The 26,158-nt window shown below is 36.3% G+C and overlaps 1 protein-coding gene across 6 annotated transcripts in view; it reads left to right on the forward strand.

Annotated features, from left to right (window-relative positions):
• Positions 1–26,158, forward strand: part of LOC113091841 (engulfment and cell motility protein 1-like) — an 84,216-nt gene that overhangs the window by 14,025 nt on the left and 44,033 nt on the right. For 2 of the 6 annotated variants that reach the window (XM_026257491.1, XM_026257492.1), the window contains 9 exons: positions 14,924–15,055; positions 15,675–15,715; positions 16,227–16,299; positions 16,376–16,426; positions 17,864–18,033; positions 22,201–22,236; positions 24,381–24,480; positions 25,042–25,193; positions 25,554–25,632. In XM_026257491.1, the coding sequence (XP_026113276.1) occupies positions 14,978–15,055; positions 15,675–15,715; positions 16,227–16,299; positions 16,376–16,426; positions 17,864–18,033; positions 22,201–22,236; positions 24,381–24,480; positions 25,042–25,193; positions 25,554–25,632 (780 nt within the window). In that variant the 5' untranslated portion in view covers positions 14,924–14,977. Of the gene's footprint in view, positions 1–6,544; positions 6,782–14,923; positions 15,056–15,674; positions 15,716–16,226; positions 16,300–16,375; positions 16,427–17,863; positions 18,034–22,200; positions 22,237–24,380; positions 24,481–25,041; positions 25,194–25,553; positions 25,633–26,158 lie in introns of those variants that run through there. The other 4 variants (XM_026257490.1, XM_026257494.1, XM_026257493.1 and 1 more) reach the window with 4 other exon arrangements.

Below are 26,158 nucleotides of genomic sequence, written 5' to 3' on the forward strand. Positions count from 1 at the left end.
ACCGAGTCTGTACATCAGAGCTGGTGTCAAACGGTCAGAGGCTACCATTGTGTGATGCCTACAACAGGCAGAGGTCAGCAGCATGTTTTCAGCGTGTATTCACCCAACGGCTGTTCCTGTTTCTGAGAACAGAACTCATTCATGAGATGTGTTCATTGATTGTAATCCATTAGCTTTTCTCTAATACGTGATCGGTTGAAGGATTTGTTTATTTTGCTTCTACTAATGTATCAAAGATCACAAAAGCTAAGGTGGCTTGCACTGCTTTTTGTTTCAGTGATCATATATTGAATAATGAGTTCATATTTGAAGGAATTTTGGTTATAGTTATTGAAATGATATCTAAAAAGATCAATATAGCAACTTTTAAGATTTACAAGATCATTTCATTATAAGATTGTAAGATTGACAGTGAATGTATGGCGGGAGGAAGTAAAATTGAGTGGCACACTACTAACTTTTATAGGAGACCTAATTTTAGATAAGAGCATGCCCAAAAATATGGTTAAAATTAAAAAAAGAAGAAGAAATATATTTATTTAGACATCAGAATAAGTTTGGGATGATATTAGGTTAATGTGTGTATATAATAAATACTAATATTAATTATTCTGTAAATATATTGTTTCGTATAAATCTGAAAGTATTGCATAATAATGATAAAAAATATAAGAATAACAATAATATGTAAGTAATAAATAAACACTAATAGTAATTATTTTGTATATAAATTGTCTTGTAAAATTAAGTACAAAAATTAAAGTAGTGCATAATAATTAAAAAGTGACAGGATATTATTATTATTATTATTATTATTATTATTATTATTATTATTATATTGCAAGATACTGCTGCAATTCAGTTTCATTTGGCGACACTAGAGGCGACGTAATCTGGCTTTGTGTTTGCACACTTTGCTTCACTTGCAGTGAAATTTACGGTCATCACTGTGAGATCCAGTTCTGTTGGATGCTGAATTAGTAGCTGATGTTGGGTTCCTGACACAGAGCTTCTTCTCGTCATCTCTGACTTCTGGATGCCTCTCCTAATCTCTCTGCTGTGCCTGTTAGCCGTCTAGCAGTTCCAAGAGCAGCACTGGCCAAGATCTTGTGGCGATGTTTGAGGAAATTGCTTGAATTTCTTTCATCCCATCCCACCGTTACTAATTAGTTTTAATTTAGCCAGAGAAACCAGTGTAATGAGGTGAGGGTTGATTTAAGAGGACTTAAATGTTCCAGTTCACTTTGTGGGATGTGGTGTGGGGATGGGAGCTGGTCAACATGGTGATTTTTAGTGTTTGTGTGCATTGGCACGTGTGCACAAAGTGAATTACCAGAAGTGGTTCATCTTAATGCTCCAAAGCTATTCTTGAGGAAACTATAACTCAAGAAAATAATCAACTTTCTACAGTTAATTTAAATAATAATTATAGATTGTCAAGTTGCTCATGTGGAAGTCTTTCTTTTTTTCTTTTTTTACTTTGTATAAAAAGTGTTACTTTCTGGTTCAGTTTGAATTTGCTGACGGCCCTGCTAATTCATTTAATATGTGTGAGCACATATTTCTTTCAAAAACATAAAAAAAATCTTATGACCCCAGAGTTTTTAATGGTATCTGTTTTTAAATCTATCAGTTGATTATTTGAATTCAGTGTTTTTTTTTTTTTTTTTTTTTTTTTGTATTTCTAAAGAATACATTATTGGTTGAACTTTGTCCTATTCATTGTTCATAATCATACTTTTTTTTTTTTTTTTTTTTTTTTTTTTTTGGTGCAAGTAGTTTGTGAGAGAGATGTTTGCAGTTTGATTTCTGGGTGTTTCCTTTCTCTGTGAGTGAATGTGGTAACAGCATCTCATGTTTGAAGGCTGTCATAGGTCTGACCTGTTTAGAGTGTTTCCTGCTGGGCTGAGGAGCCTGTGAGCAGAAGGTCACACAGCCAGTGACTGAATCTTCCTCTCCCCACCTCCATCTCTTGTCTTGCATCCGCAGACGCTTTTGTAACAGTAAAGACACTTTTAGATAGAAGACACTCATCTTAGACCTATAAACAAACCACTTCACCTGCCAAATACATGTCACTGTGACCAGACTCTCGGCTTGAGCTGCTTTAAATTTAGACATTAGTCTTTCTCTGTGATTAGGATGGTTAGAAGTAATCTTTCCTAGAATGTTACAGTTGAGAAATAACATTTCATCCTAGCTCACTTCATCCTAAGTGAGCTATTTGATTTCACTTTGGAAATCTAACCATGGAATGGAACTGTAAAGCAGATGCCTTTTAAAGGAAAGCTGCAATTTTTTTTTTCTTTTTAAAGGTAAAAAACACATAGGTCTTTTATAATATTGCAGCAGTGTACATCTATTACTGTATCCTTTTAAAAACTTTCAGGGTTTTGCACTTTTACTTTGTTTATGTCTAGTGTCAGCACATGGCCTTGTTAGTTATTTTCTCGGCCATGTGCTCCTTTAGCCCCTCCTCCTTGTTTCCTCTTTACCACACCCTCTTGTTTCCCTAGTTGGTGTAATTGTGCTCACCTGTCCCTCATGTATTTTCCTCCCTATTTATAGTGCACCTTACCCTTTTGTGTTTGCTTGTCCATTGTCATTCTCACCCCTTCTCATGTCCGTGTAGCCCTGTCTGGTTGGTCTTGTGCCCTTGTTTAGTCTAGTCGTTGTGAATCTATGTTTTTGTCTTGCTCCTTGTTTTAGTAATTTTTTTTTTCTTTTCATTTGCTTTAATTTGTAATGTTCTAGTCTTGATTCTTGGTTTTGTTTGATCATTCTCTTAAATTGGTTAAATTGGTAATTTCTTATTGTTACTTTACTTTTATTAGTTCATTGGTTTATATTCTTTGTCTTTGATTAAACCTGTGTTTTTGTGGAGCTTTGTCCTGTCTAGTCTTGTGTTCGACTTCCTGACCTGTCCCTGTGTGTCCTGCCCTGGTTCTACCAGCCTGGCATCTGGTCTGTCTCGGTGGTCAACAGGTTTCTGAGCTTTACTCTATGGTACCTTGTGTGGCCTACTCTATCAGCCTGGTCTTGCTGCCCCCTCTGTTGCCCAAGTATTCTGCCAGTTGTTTCCTAAAGCCTTCCCAGTGGCCTTCCCTAGCTGTTCTGTTTATTGTGTTCCTGTTGTGGTATCTGTTGTGCACTTTTACTACCTCTTGTATCAGTCTGTCTTGTCAGTAAAACCTTGTTATCTCACTGCAATTGGGTCCTCCTTCCCAGATCATTGAAAAAAGCTCTGTTTATCCATGTTGATTAATGATGCTGATTACAAAATCATCACAAGTCATGGCCCAGTGGTTAGAGAGTTTGACTCCTAAACCTAGGGTTGTGGGTTCGAGTCTTGGGCTGGCAATGCCACTACTTGGGTGCCCTTGAGCAAGGCACCAAACCCTGAACTGCCCCCCGGGCACCACAGCATAAATGGCTGCCCAATGCTCCGGGTGTGTGTTCACGGTGTGTGTGTGTGTTCACTGGTGTGTGTGTGTGCACTTTGGATGGGTTAAAGAGCTGCAACTAACAACTGTTTTGGTATTTGATTGTGTGCAAAAATTCTCAAATATATTTTTAACAAAACAAATTGATTTAAATGCTGTTTGGAAGCAGCAAAATAGATAAAATGACCAAAGTGAGATGAACCTGAATAAATCCAGAGCAAGGTTTCCATGTGCAAAGGTTGTTGGCAGCTCTGCTCAGGAGTACCACCAAGCCATGTCTGCTTTTGGCAAGCTAACTCACAGGGCTGGATTGGGTGACTTAATCAGGTTTGTCAGAGGCAGTATAGCATGTAGGGGGGTCTCTTTGCTCCTGAGTTGGGGTTTAGGTACTAAAAACAAGAAATGGCTAATTGCAACATGGCACATCACACATGCACCTCCAAGGAGACTGCTGCTGGATCCTCGACCATCAAAATGGGAACATCGCTTCTAGGTCAGCTGTGTTTGTTTCTCTAGTCAGGAGACTTTTGATTTGAGGTGAGATGAGAAGCTTTGTGTGCTTGAATATACTGTTGACTGTACCGACTTTCTAAACAGAACTGAGTTACAATTCACATATATATATTATTATTGCATGCATCGTAATGATATAACTTTTTAATGCATTTTTTTTTTTTATACATGGTATTTTAATCCATTCTAAAAAAATGTAATTGAACTTCACATGAGTTTACAGAAGTGGTTGTTTATAATAAACCCATAACCGAGCAGAGAAATTAAGATTTTACCTGATCCTAATATCAATATGGCCTGTCTTAGGAGTTTCTACTATTTGGTTCTACTCAATTTCATTATACTTTTTTCGTTTGATGCTGTCTGTATCAGATATGCAACAATACAGTTAGCCCTCATGAATCAATAGAAGCGCTTAAACTGTCTATCACGTTATGACCGTGGACGAGTTTCCTCATCTCCACAGGCAAAAACAGCCTATTCAGGGAGAAATAAAATACAAAACTGTAGAAATACATGCAATTCATAAGCGTGTATTGAACCGTTGATGTTTTACCGAATGGTTCAATATTATATTGAGATTTGTGTCATCCCTAGTCTGTATTGAAAAATAAATAAAATAAATGGCAGCAAGTGTTGTGATAATACAGTATCAGCAATCACAGACACCTGCGTTTGGACAGGATTCGATTTCTCAGAGGACATTTGAGTTTGCAGAAAAACTGTAGTTATTTGCTCTGGAATCTTTACAAAGGTTGTGTGAGGGGAAAACAGACTTTAGATTTTCATGGGCTTAATATGGCAAAAATATAAACTTAGGAAAGTATGACCTCCTGGAAAACTAGCCCAGTCCAAACAGGGCTGTGGAGCCATTTTATGGGGTTTTTATTTTATTTTTGACAGCAGCGGGTCGTAATTTGAAATGTTGTAAAAGAGCAGGACGAGCATTTTGCAGAATATCTCCTTTTATGTGGGTTTAAACCAATGAATGAGTAAATGAATGTTACTTTTTTTTTTTTTTAAATCGAGAACATCTGAACACATTGCACTTTATATTGTTGTAAGTGGAGCTGTCATTCATTTATCACAGTAAAGGCCCCAAAAGAAGGTCAGTGTTTAATTTTAGATGTGCTAATTTTTTAGAAAAATGTGTGGATCTCCTTCTTTCTCCTCATTTGTCTTCCTTTTTTTTCTTTCTAGCTGCTCTCAAAGACCTTGACCAATTTTACCAGTCAGTCTAAACAGTGCTGGTTTGATGCACCCGACCACGCATGAATCTAGGCCAGACCTAGAATTTTTCATTGACCAGCTCTCCACTGATCTCTATTCATAGCTCGAGGGAACCCAGAGCCACCACAACAGCTGTGAGAGCAGGGCCGGCCGGCCCCTAGGAGCCCACAAGGGGTGGAACTAACATATGCACCTTCTCATCCCCCTGAACCTTAAATGGGTAACAAGATGTAAGCAGCTCTTGATTTTACTACCCAGCTGCTGCTGTTGCATCAGAAACGACTAAGCGTTCTCCTCAAAATAGTGAAAGGATGAGCAGATATGGGAAATGAGAGTGGCCGGCCCATGCTGTAATCCGCAGCTTTCGTTCCCGTTTTCCTTTTTTTTTTTTTTATTCTTGAAAATGTGCCCTTGTGACAATTAGCACACTGATCATTAGTGTTGTTCGTGTGTGGCACCAGGCATCTCTTTCCGGGAATGTCATTCTGCCCAGCTAGTCATAAACTGAGCATGTTATTTTTCTGCTTTATGGGTTGTTTTTTAATTTTGTTACCATGGCACTGTGAGTCAGTGTCCTAGTGTCAGCTTTGTTTATCTGGGCCGCACATGTATCAGAGCGAAAGCGTGAGTTCTTTGAGAAATCAAAGGAATTATTTGAAAAAAAGAAGAAATTTCACACTGAAGTGGTCTGCATTCATGCTTATTTTTTATCAACTCATAGAAGTTTTTATGAAAGACCCAGCTGAGTGTGAAGTGGAGCCAATTGTTTCATATGGGTTTGATTAAGGGTCACCTTATCTGTAGAACAGGATACAGGACCCTCTAGATGATCTGTACAGATTTTTTTTTTTTGAATCTTTTTGTAATTTTTTTTTTTATGGGAAAAAAGTTGGCTTAGGATTGTTGTCACTACTGTATCAAAGGGATTTGTCACAAATTCTTTACATTACAGCAATGAGAATGTATAATAAAAATTTTCCATTACTAATAATGGACAAATATATATATATATATATATATATATATATACTATAAATATATAAATCCTAATAATCGAAATAGATTTCATTCATTTAAAATTTATTTTACAGACATTCCTATGTGGCTTGAAAACTACTTCCTGTGACCTAATTATCACACGTCTTATTTTTATCATTTGTCTTCTAAATGCATGCACCAAATCATCACTTTATCTCAAGCGATCAGTGTGTTTCCATGTTTTCTGTTATTGTCTGACACACTCAGATTAAACCGAGCAAGGAGCCTATGGGTCCGTTTCCTCCTCGTGTCTTCAGTTGCGTTGCATCTTTGAAATTTACCGCCTTTTCATGTAACTTTGGCCCAGCAGTTTCCTCTTCTTGTGATGAACGCCTACTTCCTCAGTCTGTTTCCTCTCTCTTTCTTTATCTCTGTCTTTCTCACTGGTTAAGTCAAGGTTCATGAGGAGTTGTGTGATCAATATGGATGTAGTCTTGATTTTAAAGTCTTTTGTTGATGATGCATCTTGGTGGTGAAGCAACACACTGCACTGTTGAGGCTTAAAGAACAGGAAACATAAACTCGTTCGATCGGGTGATCGTTGCAGAGGTTTCCGGGTAAGTTTCTTTATGCTTTCTTATGAGTCTGGGCTGCTCAAAGTGTGGCTTTGTCCACTGGGGTCAACTCTATGACCCCTAACATATCACTACAGATTTGTCTGTGAACCAGGCTGCATTTTTCCTTTTTGCAAATATAAATACGTTGCTGAAACTTTTCGTTTGGTCTGTTTGCTTTATTGAGGTCTCTCCATCGAGCAGGCAGGATAATCAATATTGGCCTAGACACTTGAATGTGTTTTGAAATATGTAATTTAGATTTGATGTGCAGTACTGTAGCTGTGTACCTGTTGAGTGACATTTCCACACTGCACTGTGCTGTGTTTACTAAATAGATGCATCGTTTTAGTGCATATGTGGGTGGATACTTGTTTAACATTTTAACTTTAATCTTTACTGTTTCAGAATCAGTAGGGTCATTTTTACTAAAAGTTGTGGTTTCCTTAGGTAGCTATGGAAGGTAGGTACTAGTGAGATGTGGAAACTGCTGCTTAGCTGTGTGAGTAATTTGACAGGATATCCTGGTTGCTGTATGAGAAAAAAATGACTTGTTTTTGACACTAGGCGTAAACTGTAGCTCAGATTGAAATAATGAGTGCAGAATTTTTGATTTTCTACACTGTTAATTTTTTGTAAAACAAACATTTCAAAAGGAATTAATGGTGTTTTTCTTTTTACACTTACTGTTAGTGGCAAGGATCAGGAGAGTCAGGCATTTGATTGTAACTTAAAATGTCTGTTGTACATCAAAACATCATTCTTTGCTGATTGTTCATCTCTCAGCGTTTCCCAAACAGAGAGATTAAAAAAGTAATACCATGTTGTAAGACATTTGTTTGAACATTTGATTTCGGAATCTGAATATGGTAATGATTCAGTACCATGTAATATGCATTTAGACAGACAGCAAAGTAAAAAAACAAACAAACAAACAAAAAAAAACACTTTCTATAGTTTAAACAAGAAAAAATTATAATGTTTATTAATGTTTGCTAATATTTGTTTGTTTATAATTAGCATTATTTTGTATTGGTTTACCATTATTGATATAACTAAAATATTTAAAATATTTTTTTTTTATAAATATATTATTAATGCTATAATTAACTTTTAAAATATTTTATTGCTATTAATAGTTTATTCTTTTATCTATTCATATTTATTATTCGTATCAAAATAATTATAATAATTTATTAATAATGTTATTTTAATATTTAAAATAACATATTATTATTATTATTATTATATCTAGAATAATATTTTGATATGATCTTTCTGTATAATACAAAGTGTGCAGTATTGTCTGAAGCTTGAATACGTTCATTTTCGCTCAAACGTTCCTCACGTTAACGGTGTGACATTCACCGTGAACGGTGAGTGAGTCAGCAGTTTTGCAAAATGCATTCATGAATGTGTAAAATGCCTGTTGTGTATGTTGGCCATGCTCTTGTGAGTTCAGCACCATGATAGATGGGAGCACAGTCCGAATCTCTAATCTCCCCTCCTCTCCTTCCACACTGAGAGCCACACTCGGTTGTTGTATGAAAATATCTCTTGGCGTCATTCTGCCGTTTACATCATTTCTATAGCAACCGATGGAAATCCACCAGATACATGTCTCAAAACGAGACCCACAGTTCTGTCTCTAGAAAGGTTTGTAGGAACAAGGCACAGGTCAGACCTGCAGGGTAGAAATGAGAGCTGACTGGTGTCAGTTAGACAAAGAAAGTGAGTAGCAATAACTCCGTAGCTGTCTCGTGTGTCTTTGTTTCTCAGCGCAGATAAAGCTCGCTGCTCCTTTGTAGCCCCTGCTAGTTTGGGCCCTCTGTGCTCCTGGGCCCTTTGTAGAGGTGTCCAATGAATCACTGGAGGGCTTTTTTTTTAAATCTATACAGGAAGTGGGCAAAGCAGTGAAGCGAAACCTGGTGAGAGTGTGAACATTCTGAGCATTCTTTCACTTTCTTCTCACAACTGACGGACTGCAGCTGTTCGGCTTGGTGGTGTTGAGCTCTCTGCGGGAGTGAAATCTTAAGATTTAAACCACACTGGGACTGTCACTCTGACAACCACATGCTGTCCCGTCCATGATGTTCAGCAGCTAATAAAGGTAGTCTCAGTTTGACCGCAAGGATGAACAAGCTTTTACATTGATCATGTACCAGTGTAAGTTTTCTTGTGGTTATATGTTAAATCACTGATAATTCTACTACAGTACACTTAGTGTCTGTAACTTCCGAGCAATACTAATAAAACCGTTTGGCTGATTGGTTTGTAATTATGCTTTTGAGTTGCAATCAAATTATTGCTATCATTTGTCTCTTGTTTAAAATTACTGTGTGAAATGATAGTATGTAGTAGTAGTAAAAAATTAAAATGTGACGGTACCAGGTTTCTTTAAGTACCGGTGATACCGAGTACCCGGTCAACCCGGTTCTTGAGGCATACAGCGCTATGATTCCCGTGAAGCTGAAAACACGGACGGAATCTCAAAATCCAGTCATGAAAATGAAACTTACATTTTAACATGGACAGGCACGGAATTTGTCAAAGTTAGCATAAATTAATCAAATCTCCATAAGGACCAGTATCTGTAAATGTTAAGCCGCACAAGTTGGTTGTAATCTGAATCCTGCATGTTCTGCATGTCTCTGTGTGAATGAATGAATGAATGGCAGTGAGGTGCGGGTTTGTTTAATACATAGACTGAAGCGTGTGACACTTGCAGTAATTTGTAGCATCTGCAGTCTCAATGAGGACATAAATACATCAACCACATCGCCAGAACTGTTCTGAGTCCCTTCACAAGCATTTTACCGTTTCATTTGAGTAAAATCAGTGTCAATTTAAAGGCATTCATGGCAACCCGTCAAAATAAGTTAATTTTTTCATAAAAGCATTGTGCTAGAAATATTAGCCTACTATTATTTAGTAGAATGTATGTGATACTGCTACTACTGTTGAAAAAATGAATGCAACTTTATTTTTTAAAGAAATAAATCACATAATATTTCTTCCATGTTTTAATTTTAATAGCAAATCCCCTTTATTTACCCAAAAATAAAATAAAAAAATGTAAATTTCATAAATTAAAAGACAAATTAAATTTGGGTGAAACTTGTTTACTGTTTTTCATAACTATATTACTTGTAGAAACTATATTACATGTAGAAAGTTTTTTTTTTTTTTTTTTTTTTTTATTATCATATTTTTGTTTTGCTTTGGTACCAAAATTGGTACCGGGAACCGTGGATTTTCATTGGTATCGGTATCGAATATTGAAATTTTGGTACCGTGACAACACTAGTATCTGATGTTGATATAATTTTATATACGAGTCTCATAAACGTGTCATATTGTTTGCAAGGTATCCCATGGGTGCGAATGCAACCCTTTAAATGGTACTGGGAAATAGTTTGTACACAATCGTCCCATTACTTTAGTACTGTTCATTTAGTTCTGTAACTAAAGCGGTGCAGAAGGCCCTATTGTATACATGGTAAAGACATTGTAGTACACACTGTAAAACATGTTTTAACCATAGTACATGTCCAAATACGTGGTATTTTCATAGTACATGACCCAAAACTAGGATTGTTATGCAATGTGTTCAAAATATGGCAAATGCATAGTAGTATTATGTCCTCAAAACATTGTATTGGAATTGTACATAAACTGCAGTTGTCCTAAAGCGTCACAATAGCATAGTAAATATCCTAAAAAAAAATATTTATTTCTGTCGGCGCTGATAGCCTCGATGGCAGCTCGTTGACGTAGCGCCTTTACACTTTGGTCGACCCGGGTTCGGGTCCTGGCTCGTGGCCCTTTCCCAATCCTATATTGCCATTGTGCAGTTCTCAGAAACTCTGTGGTATTAATGTGCAGTATAGTGTGAATTTGTTTCTCCATTTCAGGTTTTCTCACATTAAAGGCTGAATGTTTCGGGGAAACTGGTGGTGAAAGTGGCCACTGGCCAGGGTGATTGATTAATTCAGTGGGTTTTACAGAAGGGATTGAATGGAAGAGCAGGCACTGCTGTGTGTGTCCCTGCCCCCATCGGAGAGACACAGGCATCTCCAGGCCTGCCTGTTCAAATGACTGGACTATTAAGCAGAAATCAAATCCTGACAGTCTGTTTTTTTTTAAATCTCCGTTCCTTTCAACAGGGTTATTGTGTAGGTTTAAGAAACCACGTCTATCAAATATGCTAATTTGTTTCACTTTAATTGTCATTTATTTTGTAAAACTTTTTGATGGACACATGAATGCTTTAGCGAACAAATTCTTCACTAGACATGGTTTGGTGAAAGCACCTTACATGACTGTTGCGTGTTGTGTCCCACTGGCTTTGTGGTTGTATCCACATATCCAGCATTTCATGCTTAACTGTTATGTCAACAAACAGTGTGGAATAAAACCACTTGCAAGTGTATGCTGTAGTAGCTTTGTGCATGAGTTTTATTCTCTTGTAGTGAAGCCAAACATAGAAAAATAAGAAGTAGAATGCATAAATATTTAAACAAAAAAATTACATGGAGAGATCATCAGTCTTGAAGGCCTTTCATGACTATATCTGTGTTTAAGCAGATGCTCTACACACAGCCATATTAATTCCAAAAGCATGAAACATGTGTTCTCCCCCCAAAAAATGTTTCTCTCTCTGTGATCAAATTATTTCAAAAGTTTGATTAATTGTTTGATCTAATGTTTATGCAAATGAGTGATAGGCCGAAATGTTCAAAACAGTAATTTTTCAGTTTCAGTAAAAAATTTAAGAAGGCCAGAATCATTGGCACAATTTGGCATTGATGTTTAATTAGCGTTTCTCGTCGTTTTATGACTATATCAGTGTCTGTTCTGTGGATACAACATTTATAAACTACCACAGGTAAACCAGTCAGCTGTGTGGATATTAGTGCTGGATTAACATAATCGATTTCTCATTTTTAAATGAATGCTGAAAATGGATTCTTAAATCTCAAGTTCAGTCTTTTAATCAATGCTGTTTTCGTAGATGCATGCACTACACTAAACATTATTTGTAAGACTCCTGCCATTCAGTAATCACAATAAGCTTCGTGCTTTCTTGCTTTTAAGTCCCAGTTTTCAAATTCAGTAAGTTTTGTCTTGAGATACAAACAATGAATGTAGTTTTGATGTTTTTTAATGTGGCTGTTGTCTGTAGCAACCTCAGTTCAAGCAGCATTTCCCTCAGGAAATCCATTCGGTGTCCATAAACCTGATGATGAGCTACTAAAAATAACTCTAGAGAGGAGCATTTTGCTAAATACTATATGCACCATATTAGATATTCATTAGATTATTACTTAACCTGTTGTGTTCATTACTATGATTGAATAAATCTGTCATGAAAACAAGTTTGTATTCAGCTCGTAAAAAGTGTGTACCAATATTATTATTGTTTTTATTAAATATGAATGTCAGGTGGTCTTTAGTATGCATGTGGTGTAAAATAAAATAAAAAGTAAATAAATAAATAGTTGCACTTTAAATAAAAAAAGAACAAATAAAAGAACATTGACTCCTCTTTCTTAATTTGTTTACAGTATTTCAAATCTTATAAGACCAAAGGATAAAAAATGACAACTATTTGCAGCTATTCTGTCCATTTGAACGACAGCTGAGAGCTTTACATAAATCCTGGTACTCAGATTTATTGACTTCTGTCAGCTGAAATCATGCCATCTGTAATGGGGAAACTTCTTACCATGAATGAAACATTTCCAAGAGAACCACCCTGGAAAGAGGCAACTTCTGATGGAGCAGATGCCATAGCAACAGAGCCTGGGTAGTGTCTGTGGAGATTATTATGGGATGAGTCATGACATGGCAGCTTGTTTGAATGGGCTGAATGAATGCTTGTTTCACAGGCTGCGTGTGTTCTTGTTTTCTCTCCAAGAATCATCCCCCATGCATTATGGAATGGGGGGTTAAAAATGCAACGGGGATTATCAACAAAGACAAAAGGAGATCCTCACTGTCCCGAGTGTCAGGAGTGCTAAATAATTTACACAGGGATTTACAGATGTCAATTTCTCTTTATCAGCTCAACTAACCTTTTCTTTTATTGTATTTGTTTTATTGTATTTGTGTTGCACATTTTAAGACTTCAGACATATATAGATTTTTTCATATTCATTATGTGCAATAATTATAATGCTATTAAGTAAATATTGCGAGCCAGATACTTTAGGAAAATTGAGCTGTAATGAACTTCTGTTAGTTTGACTACAGCTATAAAGAAAAAGCCTGTCTTTATAGTGCAAAATGACTTCATTTGTTAATGTGCTTTAGAGATTTGCTCATGTTGCCCTTGTGCTCTTTATTGCAGATTGAAATGGCCTAAAAGAAAATAGTCTGTTTAATTTCAGCCAATAGTCTATATCATGGGAAAAGAACATTACCCTTGCTCTTTTGAAATGGAGTTTGCCGTACTGTACTGCAACACAATACAAAGCTGCAGTTCACCAAGACTATTTATATAAACCAAACATGAAAATGTGTCATTTTGTCAACATGTCGATTTGTCATAATGACATACAACCATGTGCACAGTAATATATGACGGCCTGTGTTTGCATATCCCATGACTGTTCAGTACTCCGCAGCTTGTCACACATTGTTATTATATATAACAGCGCTGTTCATTTTATAGAAACTTGTAAATTAAAAAAAAAAAAACATAATTTAATTGTAGCTTGTAGCTTGCAAATAATAGATATTTTTGGAAGTGTCAGACTTGTCAGACAGTGCTGTAAATGTACTTTATTCTTTAACATTCATTTAAATGTGTTAAAAGCACATTGAGCTGGATAGGTGCTGTATATATTGTCTAATGGCAATTGATTTCATTAGTTTTAGTTTAAAAGCAAAATTCAGACATGAATAAAAAAAGTGTTTAAAAGACACACAAGTATGTAGATCTTACTGTGGTAATTAAAATGTCCCAGTATCAAATGTCACAAAAGAGGAATGTTCTCGTTCCGAGTGATACTGCGCCGGTCAAAGCTTTGCATTCCTGAAATACAGTTTCAAGGTTTTCCAGAAGACTTCCTCAGTGTCAGCTCTTACACATTAGCAGCAAATGATCTAGTGACAGAAAGAGCTCTCTGTTCTCACCTCAAGGTCAAACATGCTTTTGAACCAAATATTTGATGTTCATTCAGTTTTTGTAAACAAAAGTTTTGAAAACCGACAACAAGGAGTTGGATCATAAGAAAGATAACCATCGAGCATATACATAAAATGACCAGCAGCACCCTGGTATCTAATCATGATAGAACTGTGTGTTCCAGTATTTCAAAATTACTGGAATCGAAATGGCCTTTGCACCGCCGGAACTTTTACATAGTACTAGAACTAATTGTGGAGCTACCCACTTTTGGGCATTTTTTCACATCGCTGGAACTGGATGCAATTTTTTATTTTATTTTTTCGATAAACCAAATTAATTCCTACTCCGCAGCAGGCTCTAACCAGCACAACTGGTACTACCAGTGACTTAAGTACACATTGATTGGCCAGACGCGTTCGAAAACACCCCCACCCGCCATGATTTAAAACGCTGTGTAAACATACTGTAAACATTGCGTCAATTTATTTCGCAAGTATGGTGAACAGCGATTGATGGACGGATGCTGAAGTGCAGGCACTGCCAGTTGTCGTTGGTAGATTCTTAGTCCTCCTTTCCATTCTTTCAATCACTTTACATATACGTCTACATTCCATGTCCATTATTGTGAAACCCACGATACACACACATTGTGAGACACAAAAACATTGTTTCGATCACAGTGTCCTCCATCCTCTTGTTGTTAACATTGTTCTTCTTTGTTAACGTTGTTGAAAGCTGTCGACGGGCTTACGTCACTTAATGTGACACATCGTCTGTGCGAATGCAACCTTTTAAATGGTACTGGGAAATAGTTCGCGCAAAATCATCCCAGTTCTTCAGTACTGTATATTTAGTTCTGGAACTAAAGCGGTGGGGAAGGCCCTATTGACTTATTACCAAAGTACTGGAATTTTTGACATCCCTGGTTGTACTAATCAGTTTGATAAAGTGTTTAATAAATTTGTATGCATAGTATAACCCTAGCTTTTCCCCTCTATCTCCCTCTACAGGCTTGGATGAGAGCCAGTCAGCAGTGAGCAGCCACATCCTCCATCAGCGCAGCCATGCCGCCCCCAGCAGACATTGTGAAGGTGGCCATCGAGTGGCCAGGGGCCTTTCCCAAACTCATGGAGATTGACCAGGTCAGTGCCTTTGGCTGACTTAACCTTCATCTCCATGCATGTATATGTAACTTACAATAGTTATGTTTTGCCTTTTCTCCCAAAAATGTACGTTCTGTCAGTATTTACTGACATTCATGTTGTTTTAAAGCCACTTTAATGAGCAGAGCTGAAAACACAACACTAAAAAGAGACCTCTCAGTCCTAATAATTATGTGCTTCACAGAAGAATAAGTAATGTGGGTTTGGGAAAACATGGTGAATAAATAATGACTTGATTTTCCACTTTGGCTGAACTATTCCTTTCAAATTTGAGAGAGAAGGCCCTGCAGTGTGTGTCTGATTCATGAAGATGATATTCTATAAAAACTATTGAAACAAAGTACCTTGCATAAATCACCCTAAAGTTATTTATTCATCATTCATCCTTACTCTGAAATTCTGTATTAGGTCTTTGCTGCTCTTGAATTGACTCAACCGAATGTTTGATCAAAAGTTTTACAATCTAATATTAATGCAGCAGTATTATTGGGTATGAAGAATGTTTGTTAGCCATAAAGAAATAAGGTAGAATATGAACTCCCAAGAATATAGGAAAAATACAGGAATAACTTTTTAATTTCATTTTTTTTTTCTGCAGAAAAAGCCTCTCTTAGCCATCATTAAAGAAGTCTGTGAGGGGTAAGCAAAAATCCATTCACGATATTTGTATCTGAAAGAAACAAAGTGATTTAGTGGCATTTTCTTTCTTTCTCATCTTACCTCAGTGGGCCTAATAAAGCAGTGTTTATAAGTGCAGTGCTGCTTTGTTTACAGGGGTAACCGCTGTATTTCTGCTTTTCCATAAACACCGCCATTTTGATCAAACCTGTTATAAATAGCATAAAAAGTTATTTATTAGACTGAAATATGAGGTTTATCATTTTATAAAATATATTGTTTTTGTCAGCTTGAATTATTTGAGCTTTAAAGTTGTTTGAATAGTATTTTACAGTTCAAGAAATTACCACTGATGTTGTTTCAAAAGAACGTTGCTACTGTTAACAATATGTAGCTTTATTCTAATATAATAATCTTCCAATAAGCTGTTGATTCTAAGAAATGTACCCAATCACCTTTCACCGATGCTGATTGTTTTTCACTGTATGCATCACTGCAGTCCCTGATGATCGTCTGAATTTTCTCTTATTAGGTGGAGCTTGGCAAACCCTGAAACCCTTGCCTTGCAGAATGCTGACGCAACCAACTTCTACATCACCGAAAAGGTTAAATGCAAAATCTCGTAAAGAAGTTGCAAGTACCAGTGCATAAACTTACCTATTTTTAATTTATTTTTCACAGAATCGCAACAACATCAAAAATGGCTCAATTCTGCGGCTTACTACTTCAGCTGTGAGTAGCACATTTGAGTTAATATATGTATTTTTGGCATCTCCAAAGGCTTTATCAATGGGAGGGACCCGCTTTTATCCTCTGAAGCACTGCTCCGTCCATCTGGGGCCTGTAATCCTTCAGATGTGAGGGGTGATAGGTTACATAACCAAAGCTTCCTAAAGTGTCAGCAGCTGCGAAACATTCTTGCGTGACTTGTCAAGGTGTAATTTTGACCAGCTGTCATAATTTTTTCTCTTCCGATCATGGATTGGCATTTTTTGTTATAAAAATGTATTGACGTTTTGGAGCTGCATTATATTATTTCATTCAGAAACTGTTGTTCATATGACCTTTCTGAATTTGCAGCTTGGGGATGATGATATTCAAAGCTGATGTCTGTGACATTTGAAACATTTGAAATCGTCCCCTCTAGCATAATGACAACAATGTTTCTCTTCCTGTGATGTTCTGCACCAGCCACCACTGATACTTAACAGTCGTCAGTGCTCAGTATAGTTTCAATAAATGTTATATAGAAAAGTAATTCTGTAGTGCCTGGTAAAGCATTTATTTATAATGGTGTATTCCGTACTCTACATCAGTGCAATCAAGGTGCTTTTTAATTTGATCAAAGCAGTTGTTATAAAAAGTATTTGGAATTTTACGTCACATTGTTAGTTTGTCATTGTTTTGATATTTTGCATCTAATGCAGTTTTCATCTTTAAACAAATTACCCTTTTTTCTATTAAACGTTTGTCATTTAAATCAGATAAATGTACAATGTTATATATATTTATATATATTTTATAGAAGTTTTTTTTTTTTTTATTGGCAGTTGCCAACGTTCCTCATTTCCACAATCTGTCACTAAAATGATGTACTAAAATGACTACAACTTAACTATGTATAGTTTTTATTATCCTATATAGTTAACTTAACCAAAAAAAAAAAAATTATATATATATATATATATATATATATATATATAATTAAAATATTGAAATATTAAAATAACAAAATATTAATAAAAATATAATTGTGTCACAACGGTGCTTGAATTATTTTGGTACTCAGGGCCTCAACTTCGTGTGTCACATTAGTGTGTCTAAAGTGTCTAAATACTTTTTGGTTCCATTGCAAATGCAGAAATTTATGCCAAATAAACTAACTTTTCATTTTATTTGAGTATAACTTGGAGAATAGTTTATATTTAGTCATTTACATTAAAATGACATATGATGGATAATTGGATAATTGCAGTATGTAAAAACCATTAACTGACTTATTTGCATGCTTTATATTCTCTAATGAGGGGATTGTGGATTCAGCGAGAGTAATTTATAGAAGTGCAGTCTCACCTTCTTCCTTGAGTTGTCTGACTAAAAGGCCTGACATCCTACATGACAATCTGTCACGCTTTCATTAACACGCCTCTTCTCTGGCCATGGTAACAGGCCCAGATGGCCCTGCAGCTGCACGAACGCATCCAGTCGTCAAGCATGGACATTAAGCTGGAAGCTCTGAAGGATCTGGCCAACTCTTCACGAGACATCACCTTTGCTCAGGAGTTTATTAACCTCGACGGCATCTCGCTGCTCACACAGATGGTGGAAAGTGGCACAGAGTAAGTAACTGTGTTTGTTCCTCTGGCTGCTTTTCCTTCTGTCTATCTGTTTACATTACAGAGCTCTTAATATTCACTCATTTATGTGTCCTCGTAGCAGGGTTTTTGCAATTTGCAATTCATACCCGAATAAAAGCACAGCCAGTGACTTGCACTGTACTCTGTGATGAAGCCTTTTCAGATTTCTCAGTGATTTTCAATAGGAGTCTTCAAATCCCAATATACATAATCTACCAATCAAAAGTAAGATTTTTCTTTCTTTTTTTAAGAATTTCTACTTCTATTCAGCAAACATTTATAGGATTAGATTATTTCTGTGTAAACAAATTACACTTTTTTTCTTAATCTTAAAAGATTAAGATTAAGTGGCACAACTGTTTTCGACATTGGTAATAATAAATATTTCTTGAGTAGCAAATCAGCATATTAGAATGATTACTGAAGGGTCATGTGACACTGAAGTATTCCCAGTTTTGGGTTCTGTGCCTTGCTCAAGGGCACCTCAGTCATGGTATTGCCAGCCCAAGACTTGAACCCACAACCTTAGGGTTTGGTGTCAAACTCTCTAACCACTAGGCCGCGACTTCCCCTATAAAACAAAGGGGCAATCACTATAAACAATATATATTTTAAACGTTAAGCTTACACGGCTTAATTTAAAGCAAAAGTTAAATAAGCAGACATTTTGAAATGCGCTAGTATGTAAGTGTCTTTCTCATTCTGCAGCAATACAAACGTTTGCGCACGTTTAGCAGGCTTTAAAGGCCAAAGTAAACTTTTCACTCCTACATGAGGGTCCGCGCACAGTTTGTATGACGCAAATGAAATCACCCAAAATTGTATGTGTTTACTCATATAATGTATAATGAGTTGTTCCCTGCATTATTTTAGGAAAGCGTCTTGTTATTTACAGTATTTAGCTGCTTTAATGTGCCATTAAAATGAACAGTGAAAGTAATGCAATATATGCAATATATTTTAACTGGTAAAATTAAGTGTAATTAAGTTTGTAAATAACTGAAGGAAATATCTGTTTGCTAAATGAAGCCAACTAACATGATTCATATTGCTGAAAAAATTCACATGCTATGAAAATACAGGTATCGGTATCGATGAGTACCAAAAATAAAAGTATCGGTATTGGACTCATTCGGAAAAGAGTGGTATCGGTGCATCCCTCTCCTTAATCACAGTCCAACATTGTGGCTTCAAAGCCAACACAACAAAGGGCAAGTTTCCTCAATCAAAACACAACTAACATTGTGCCCTGAAATCCAAAACGTGTTTTAATCACATCAAAACACAATAGTGGGCCCACAGACATAACAAAACACAACTATCCTTAAACACTTAGATGTCCTTAAATACAACACTGAGGGCAAATTGTTGTTGTGTCTGACAGCATGTACAGTTGGGTTTGATCACACTTTGTTGTGTTTGGAGCCACAGTGTTGTGTTGTGATTTAAAACAACGTGATTTAGGGTACATGTTGTGATTGAGGAATCTTTGTAGTGTTTTTAATGCCGCAATCAAAGCACAAACAATGCACCTTCCAATACAACACTCAATCACATCAGAGATGCACCATCCAAATAAACTGCAGATATTTTATAACAGAAACAGGTCTATTAATAATAAATGAAGTGAATACAATTCACTCCCTGCCAAGCAACCGTGCAGCTTGACCATCTCAGTTGAAGGTTAAAGCGGACATAGACTATCTGCTGAGCTGGCGCTTTTTCAACTTCTATACGGACAGTCCCATGAGGAGGCCGAGCTCTGCCAGCAGATACAAACTGCCTTAGTAACCAAACAGAGTACATAAATGCAGAAACATGGAGGGAGAAAACTGGGACTGGAGAAACACACTTAAAGGCTGAGTCAAGGAATAATAATGCTTTAAAGAAACACAAAGGAGGATAGGAGGATACAGTATATACACTGTATATAAAAAAAGAGAAAAGACAAGGTTGTCTATCAAACTGAATGTTTCCTCTCCAGCTGGTCAACTTCACAGACTCGTGCCTTTGTTTTCCGTTACATGCTAACTTAATTATGCCTGTCCTTTCTTCATTTGTCAAGGTCGTACTACTCCGCTGACTCTTTCCACACTTCACGCAGTTGTGGAAGAATATATATCTGAATTGCCTAATGCATTAATTTTCTTACATGAGGAGAAGTGATTTCTCTCTGGTGCTTCGCCGGTTGAGTGAAATTATTCTGCTGTTGGGAAGTTGGTTTTACTTCGCTAAATCAGTAGCTGCGTTTTTACTTATCGGAGCCCTGAGCCGCCAGCCGAGGTGTTTCAACATTTCGGTACACTGGAGAGCTGACCATGGAAATCATTTCCATGGGTATGTTTTATATAAAGCAGCTCTGTGTCAACAGCTCCCGACCTCAAAGAGTCTATCTGTGGGTTTCTATGAAGTCCTTTCATACCGGTAAAAATCCAACTGGACACGCACATGCACACAAATACACACTGTCTCACATTCTTGCTGTGAATTCATGTTAACCGCTGACCAGGCGATGATTATTCAAAAGATTTGAGCATGACGGCACTCTTGAGGGTATGGAGCAAGTACTCTTACATCATGGGGCATGAATGTTGCCGGTGTTGTGCCGAATTCTGCACCCCTGCCAGATTATTCACCCCCTTGTTTAAACTGCTACTTGATTGCCTAATCCCAACCCCACCCCTAATCCTAATCCTAACCTCTACCCCACACCTATTCCTAAACCTATCAATTCTAGGAGGTGCATAATTTGGCAGGGTGCAAAATTTCAGGTTGAATAGTTAGTGATGTAGTAGCTCCCTCTACTGGTCATGTGCTACTGTTGCACTCTGTTTGAGATTGATAACTGTTCAAAAAGTAACAAAAAAAAAAACTTATGATTGCCAGATAAATATAAATAAAAATGTACTTATGATACATTAAGATTGTACCATTACTGAAATTTTATAATTGTCAAATGTTTTCGGACACACAGCATACCAGCTAATTATTAACCTGTTTAATCGTTAATTATTGGAAGCTAAGTGTACACATGTATTTTAGTCTTTGGTTAAGGCAATGAAGCAAACTGCATTTTTGCTGGTATTACTATACTTTGGTTCCCATAATGTAGTGAATACACACACACACACATACCAAACCATGAATACAACATGAATAAATGTAATAAATAATGCAATATTTATTTATTTATTTATTTATTTATTTTACTTTTTATACTTCAATTATTGTAACAGTACTTTGACATCTGCAATTTTACAATCAGTTACCCTGATCAGAATTGATTGTTGTTTTTCCAACAGTTGTGACAACTTACAAGTGTACAAGTTCTACGTGTTTTGTTGAGTTTTGACAGACGTCATCCTCAAACGGGGAAAACAATCTTGATCGTTTGTCTGTTTATGTTTTACAAAAGTGTTTAAGACAGTCTGCACAACTGCGTAAAATACATCAACAAAGGTGCAAAAGCTTTCACTGGAGAGGTATCTTTTCAAAAGGTATACTTTAGTACTTTATCTATAGAGTGCATATAAGTACCTTAAAGGTACATATTACTACTTAAAATGTGCATATTAGTACTTTAATGGCACATATTTGTAGCTTTTGTAAAGGTACAGTGCAAGTCCTGGGTCAGAAATGACACCACAGACACTCAATGTGTTTCAGCTTTAAAGACAAAACAAGCGGAGTCATATCTGTGTGTTATAGCCCTGGTGACAGGACCATGAGAGGAAACAAGAGTCATATTTCAGTCATAAATGAATGCAATATAATACACAATGATTTGTAATGGATACTTTGGGTAATCCTTCACACTTGCTCATAACCACCACAGGGAGTTAATCACATGTCATGCATTAAATGTGTGTAAAGGCAATGTGTGTGTTTGAAGTCTTCTTCTCCCAGTGGTCTTTCTGCTTTGCATGCTTTGTGTCTGTAAGAAAGAGTTTTTTAATGTTCAGCCATGTTTTCTCTCAGCTCATGCCTCATTGGATGTTTAAGATATACTGTATTTTGCTTAGGGTAAATCTAAATGGGTTTTCCACAGATTTTCCTAATATGATTGTCATAATGGGTTCATAAAGGAATATTTGGACCCTGACTATGTGTTTCTGTTTCCCTGACGTCAAAGTTTTTAAATCTTTTCAGACGGTATCAGAAACTGCAGAAGATAATGAAGCCTTGGTAAGCCCCTCCCCTTGAGCTGGATAACCCCCCTGTCACTTACCCTCTAATCTCCGGGCCGAGTCTCTGCATGATCGGGCTCTGGCCTCAGTGCTCAAAACCAATCAAAGCAATGGGAACACTCGGCAACTGCTGCAGTCACTACCATTTTTCTGATGATTTGATGGTTTTATTTGGATGTTATTTCCATGTAACCAAATCATCTTTCTTTCTTTTGCATGTGGTATTGGGCAGCACTGGTGCTTTAGGGGGGAGCTTTGCACTAACCTTTGAGATTTTTTTTTCTTTTCTTCCATTCATTGACAAGGTTATGTGCTCACATTTCCATATGATTATAACACCCACCATTCCTCTGAAAGTTTATCAAAACACTGCTTGTGTTAAAGTCCTGTTGCCCAGGATCCCTCTAAAACGATTGGTTGTCATAAACAACCTCAGCTAAACTCATATATCATGTCACATTTCATCTACATTGCATTAAATATCCTTTCGTGAGATGTCATCATCTCTCAATGTCATCATGGTATATATTTGTAGGGTTTTGCCCAATTCCAGCTGCAAATACTTCCTGCTCCCAATGATACATTTATGAATTGCTGTTCAAACTAATGTCTTTTTATTATGAGGTCGAACTTACGCTGTATTAACTCCCTGCTGCCCTCAAACACTCAACACTAAGCTGGATGCAGGCAACTTGATTGAGTCTTTTCTGTTTCATCTCTAGGGCTCTTCCTTTTTATGTTCAGTAACAGTTAAAATTGTATTTGGTTTGTAACTTTTTTTTTTTGTGACCTCTTGACCTAAAGTATTTTTATTAATTTTTTTTCAAAAGCTGTTTTTTTCCCTACATAATAAATGTAACTTTTCATTCCACCTGTATTTTAATGAGGAGAAATAATGAAAAAGCATGAACTGAGGTATTTTTTACAATAGGGGGTAGTGTTATTCATTTTAAAACCAAAATCTGAAGCTAGAAAGCTGTCGCACATTCAGATGATTTTTTTAAATTTTATTTTTATGTGCACTCACAGCATGCTGCAGATGCTGTTTATAGAATTAATCCAAAAATGAAAATTCAATTCTGTCATCATTTACTTACTCCCATGTCGTTCCAAACTCATATGACCTTATGTGTGGAACATTAAAAAATTTATATTTTACAGAACTTTCTGTTTCACCGGTGTTCTTATTATTAACTAAAACTACAACTAATAAAATCAGTTTGTTAAATGAAAGCTAATAAACATTAGAAAAACGTAATATTAGAAATCATTGCTTTGGAAATGAACTGAAACAAAATAAGTTGAAGTACTAAAATTACTCTAACTACACAAGTGAAATCAAAGTAAATTAAAGCGGTATAGAAATACTTAAAACAACTAGAAACTAATAAAAATGCCCAAATCATCAAAAATAAAACAAAATATAAAAAGCTATCTATTAATAAAAAAATAATTTTATCAAATATGAATAAATACTAATAAATTAAAAGTAAGTAATGCTAAAATTGCACTCCTGCAATACTGTACCATAAGTGATAACCAAAGTGTATGTAAAGTTTTTAGGTAAAGTATATTTATAGTTTGCTATGTGTAGGTTTATATGTGTTTAAATCTGTAGCACCTTGGACCAGTGAGTCACAGCATTTCATTTTTTTTTTTTTTTTGTATGTCTCTACATATAGTGGAATGACAGTAAAACACACTTGAATTGATTTATTACCACTGTTCCACAAAAGCAAAGAGTGTCATAGAGATTTGTAGCAACACGAGGGAGTCCATTATCACACAATGTTCCTTTTTGGGTGCACTATCCCTTTGAGTTTTACTTAACCTAAATATTCTTTTGAAGACTAGTTCATTGTGTAGTATGTTCAGTCACCATTAACTGTACTGTCCCAAACAAACTGCTGCATGAGAGCACTGATCATTTCTGCCAGTGTAATTCTGCTTCTCCTGCATTCTCTGCTCTTCTGAAGGACAGGAGCATCAGCTGGACTGACTCCATGTCCTCCTGTTCTTCAGCTGCACCAGTACTTGATTCCTCTCACTCACTCTCGCTCTGTAAAGCTGAGACTTAGCTGTTCTTTCAGTGCAGGTGAGCTGTAGAGACGTGGCTAGTGGCTGTTGTCTTTTTTTTTTTAGCTTTGGTGAGCTGCTCTCCTTCACACTGACGGCCTTCGTGGAGCTCATGGACCATGGTATTGTCTCCTGGGACACCTTCTCTCTGGCCTTTATCAAGAAGGTGCGTCCCCGTGGCTATCAGTGGAAGTCTTTCCAGACAATGATTAGGGTACCAGATAGATTGCTGCAGATATGCTTGTGTTGACCACAGACAATTATGTAGTTCAGACATTTAACCAAAAACCCATATTATAAACCCACTGACTTCGGGACGATGGAGCCAGAAGTACCAAATGCTAGTTTCCGGGATTTATGTCGTCCCTGCACCACTCATTTATTTAGAAAATAAGTGTTTTTTACGGTCTATAAAAAAAGAGAAAAACATTTCAGAAAAACTTTTTTGTATTCATTTTAAATGAGGTATGCATTTTTTACGGGTCTGTTTCCAAAATCTAGGGAGTAGAAAAACTATAAAATGTTTAACATAATAAACATTATAATTACATTTAAAATAAAATACAGAAGAGTTGAGGCTCTAGCTGAATATAATCTGTTAAATCATTAAAACTGGCTGTTATATTAAAAACTTAATTCTTTCAACTTTGACGCTTTTAAACTTTCATTATCCAGATTTCTTTGCATCCTTTTTAACCAATCAAAGCACCTGTCACTTCATCCTCAGATTGCCAGTTTTGTGTGTAAATCTGCCATGGACACTGCTGTGCTCCAGAGGTCTCTAGCCATCCTGGAATCAATGGTGCTCAACAGTCAAGATCTCTACCAGAAGGTGGCTCAGGAAATCACCATTGGCCAGCTCATCCCTCATCTGCAAGGGTATGGATAATTGATTGCTCTTCGCTATTGAAGTTATCAAATTGAGATTATGTAAAGGAAATGTTGAGCCAAAAATGAAAAATGTATTTCTAAAGTTGTATGGCTTATTATTATTTGTAACTTTAAAGTTCCCCTGTTAAGCCATTTTAAAGGTTCCTCAGATAATTTTGGGAGTCTACCACAATAGGTTTACATGCATGCAAGGTCAAGAAACACTTTTCAAAATGGCATAATAGTGGCACTTTAATACATTTTGAAGAATGTTCATATTTTTCTCAATATGATGTAATCGATGACAGTTTCTGGTGAACTATACCTTTAATAGCCCCTCTTTCATTTTATTCCATGCTCTGCGAACAGGACGGATCAGGACATTCAGACTTACACCATCGCAGTGATTAATGCGTTGTTCCTCAAAGCCCCGGAGGAGAAGAGACAGGTACAGCACACACACAAACCCGTTTTCTGTTTCTTTTTTTCTTTTTTTCGTTCATTGTTGTCTGGACTAAATAATGACGTGGTGTCTTCATCAGGCAAGACGTGTGAAAATGTCAAGCGAATCACTTCTATGTTTATCCCAATTTTTGTTCTAACAAGCTGTGACAGTCAATAGCATCACACAACATTTGAGTCATTTGTCACCCAAGTTGAAATCTCACTGGTCTAAATTCCTACTTCACATTGCTGCATATAAAACATCAAATATGTTCTTATTAGTTTCTTATTGGCTTATTTCAATTTGAACCTAAAAACAGGTTAAAAAGTTCTGTTTGTGAAAAGTAATCAAAGTATGTGATTTAATTTGCCATGAGTTTGTTATTTTCTACCTGTATGTGCATGAGTGTCTATTTATGTGTTTGTAAGTGGCCGTTTTTCAACTTTTCCTTTTCCTTTCATTAAATGCCTGTTATTCTTGATAGTGGATAGGGTGGAACAACAATCCTTCAATGTGCGGTCACATTTAC

The sequence above is a fragment of the Carassius auratus genome, unplaced genomic scaffold (genome assembly GCF_003368295.1).
Source record: "Carassius auratus strain Wakin unplaced genomic scaffold, ASM336829v1 scaf_tig00214327, whole genome shotgun sequence".
Taxonomy (NCBI): Eukaryota; Metazoa; Chordata; class Actinopteri; order Cypriniformes; family Cyprinidae; genus Carassius; species Carassius auratus.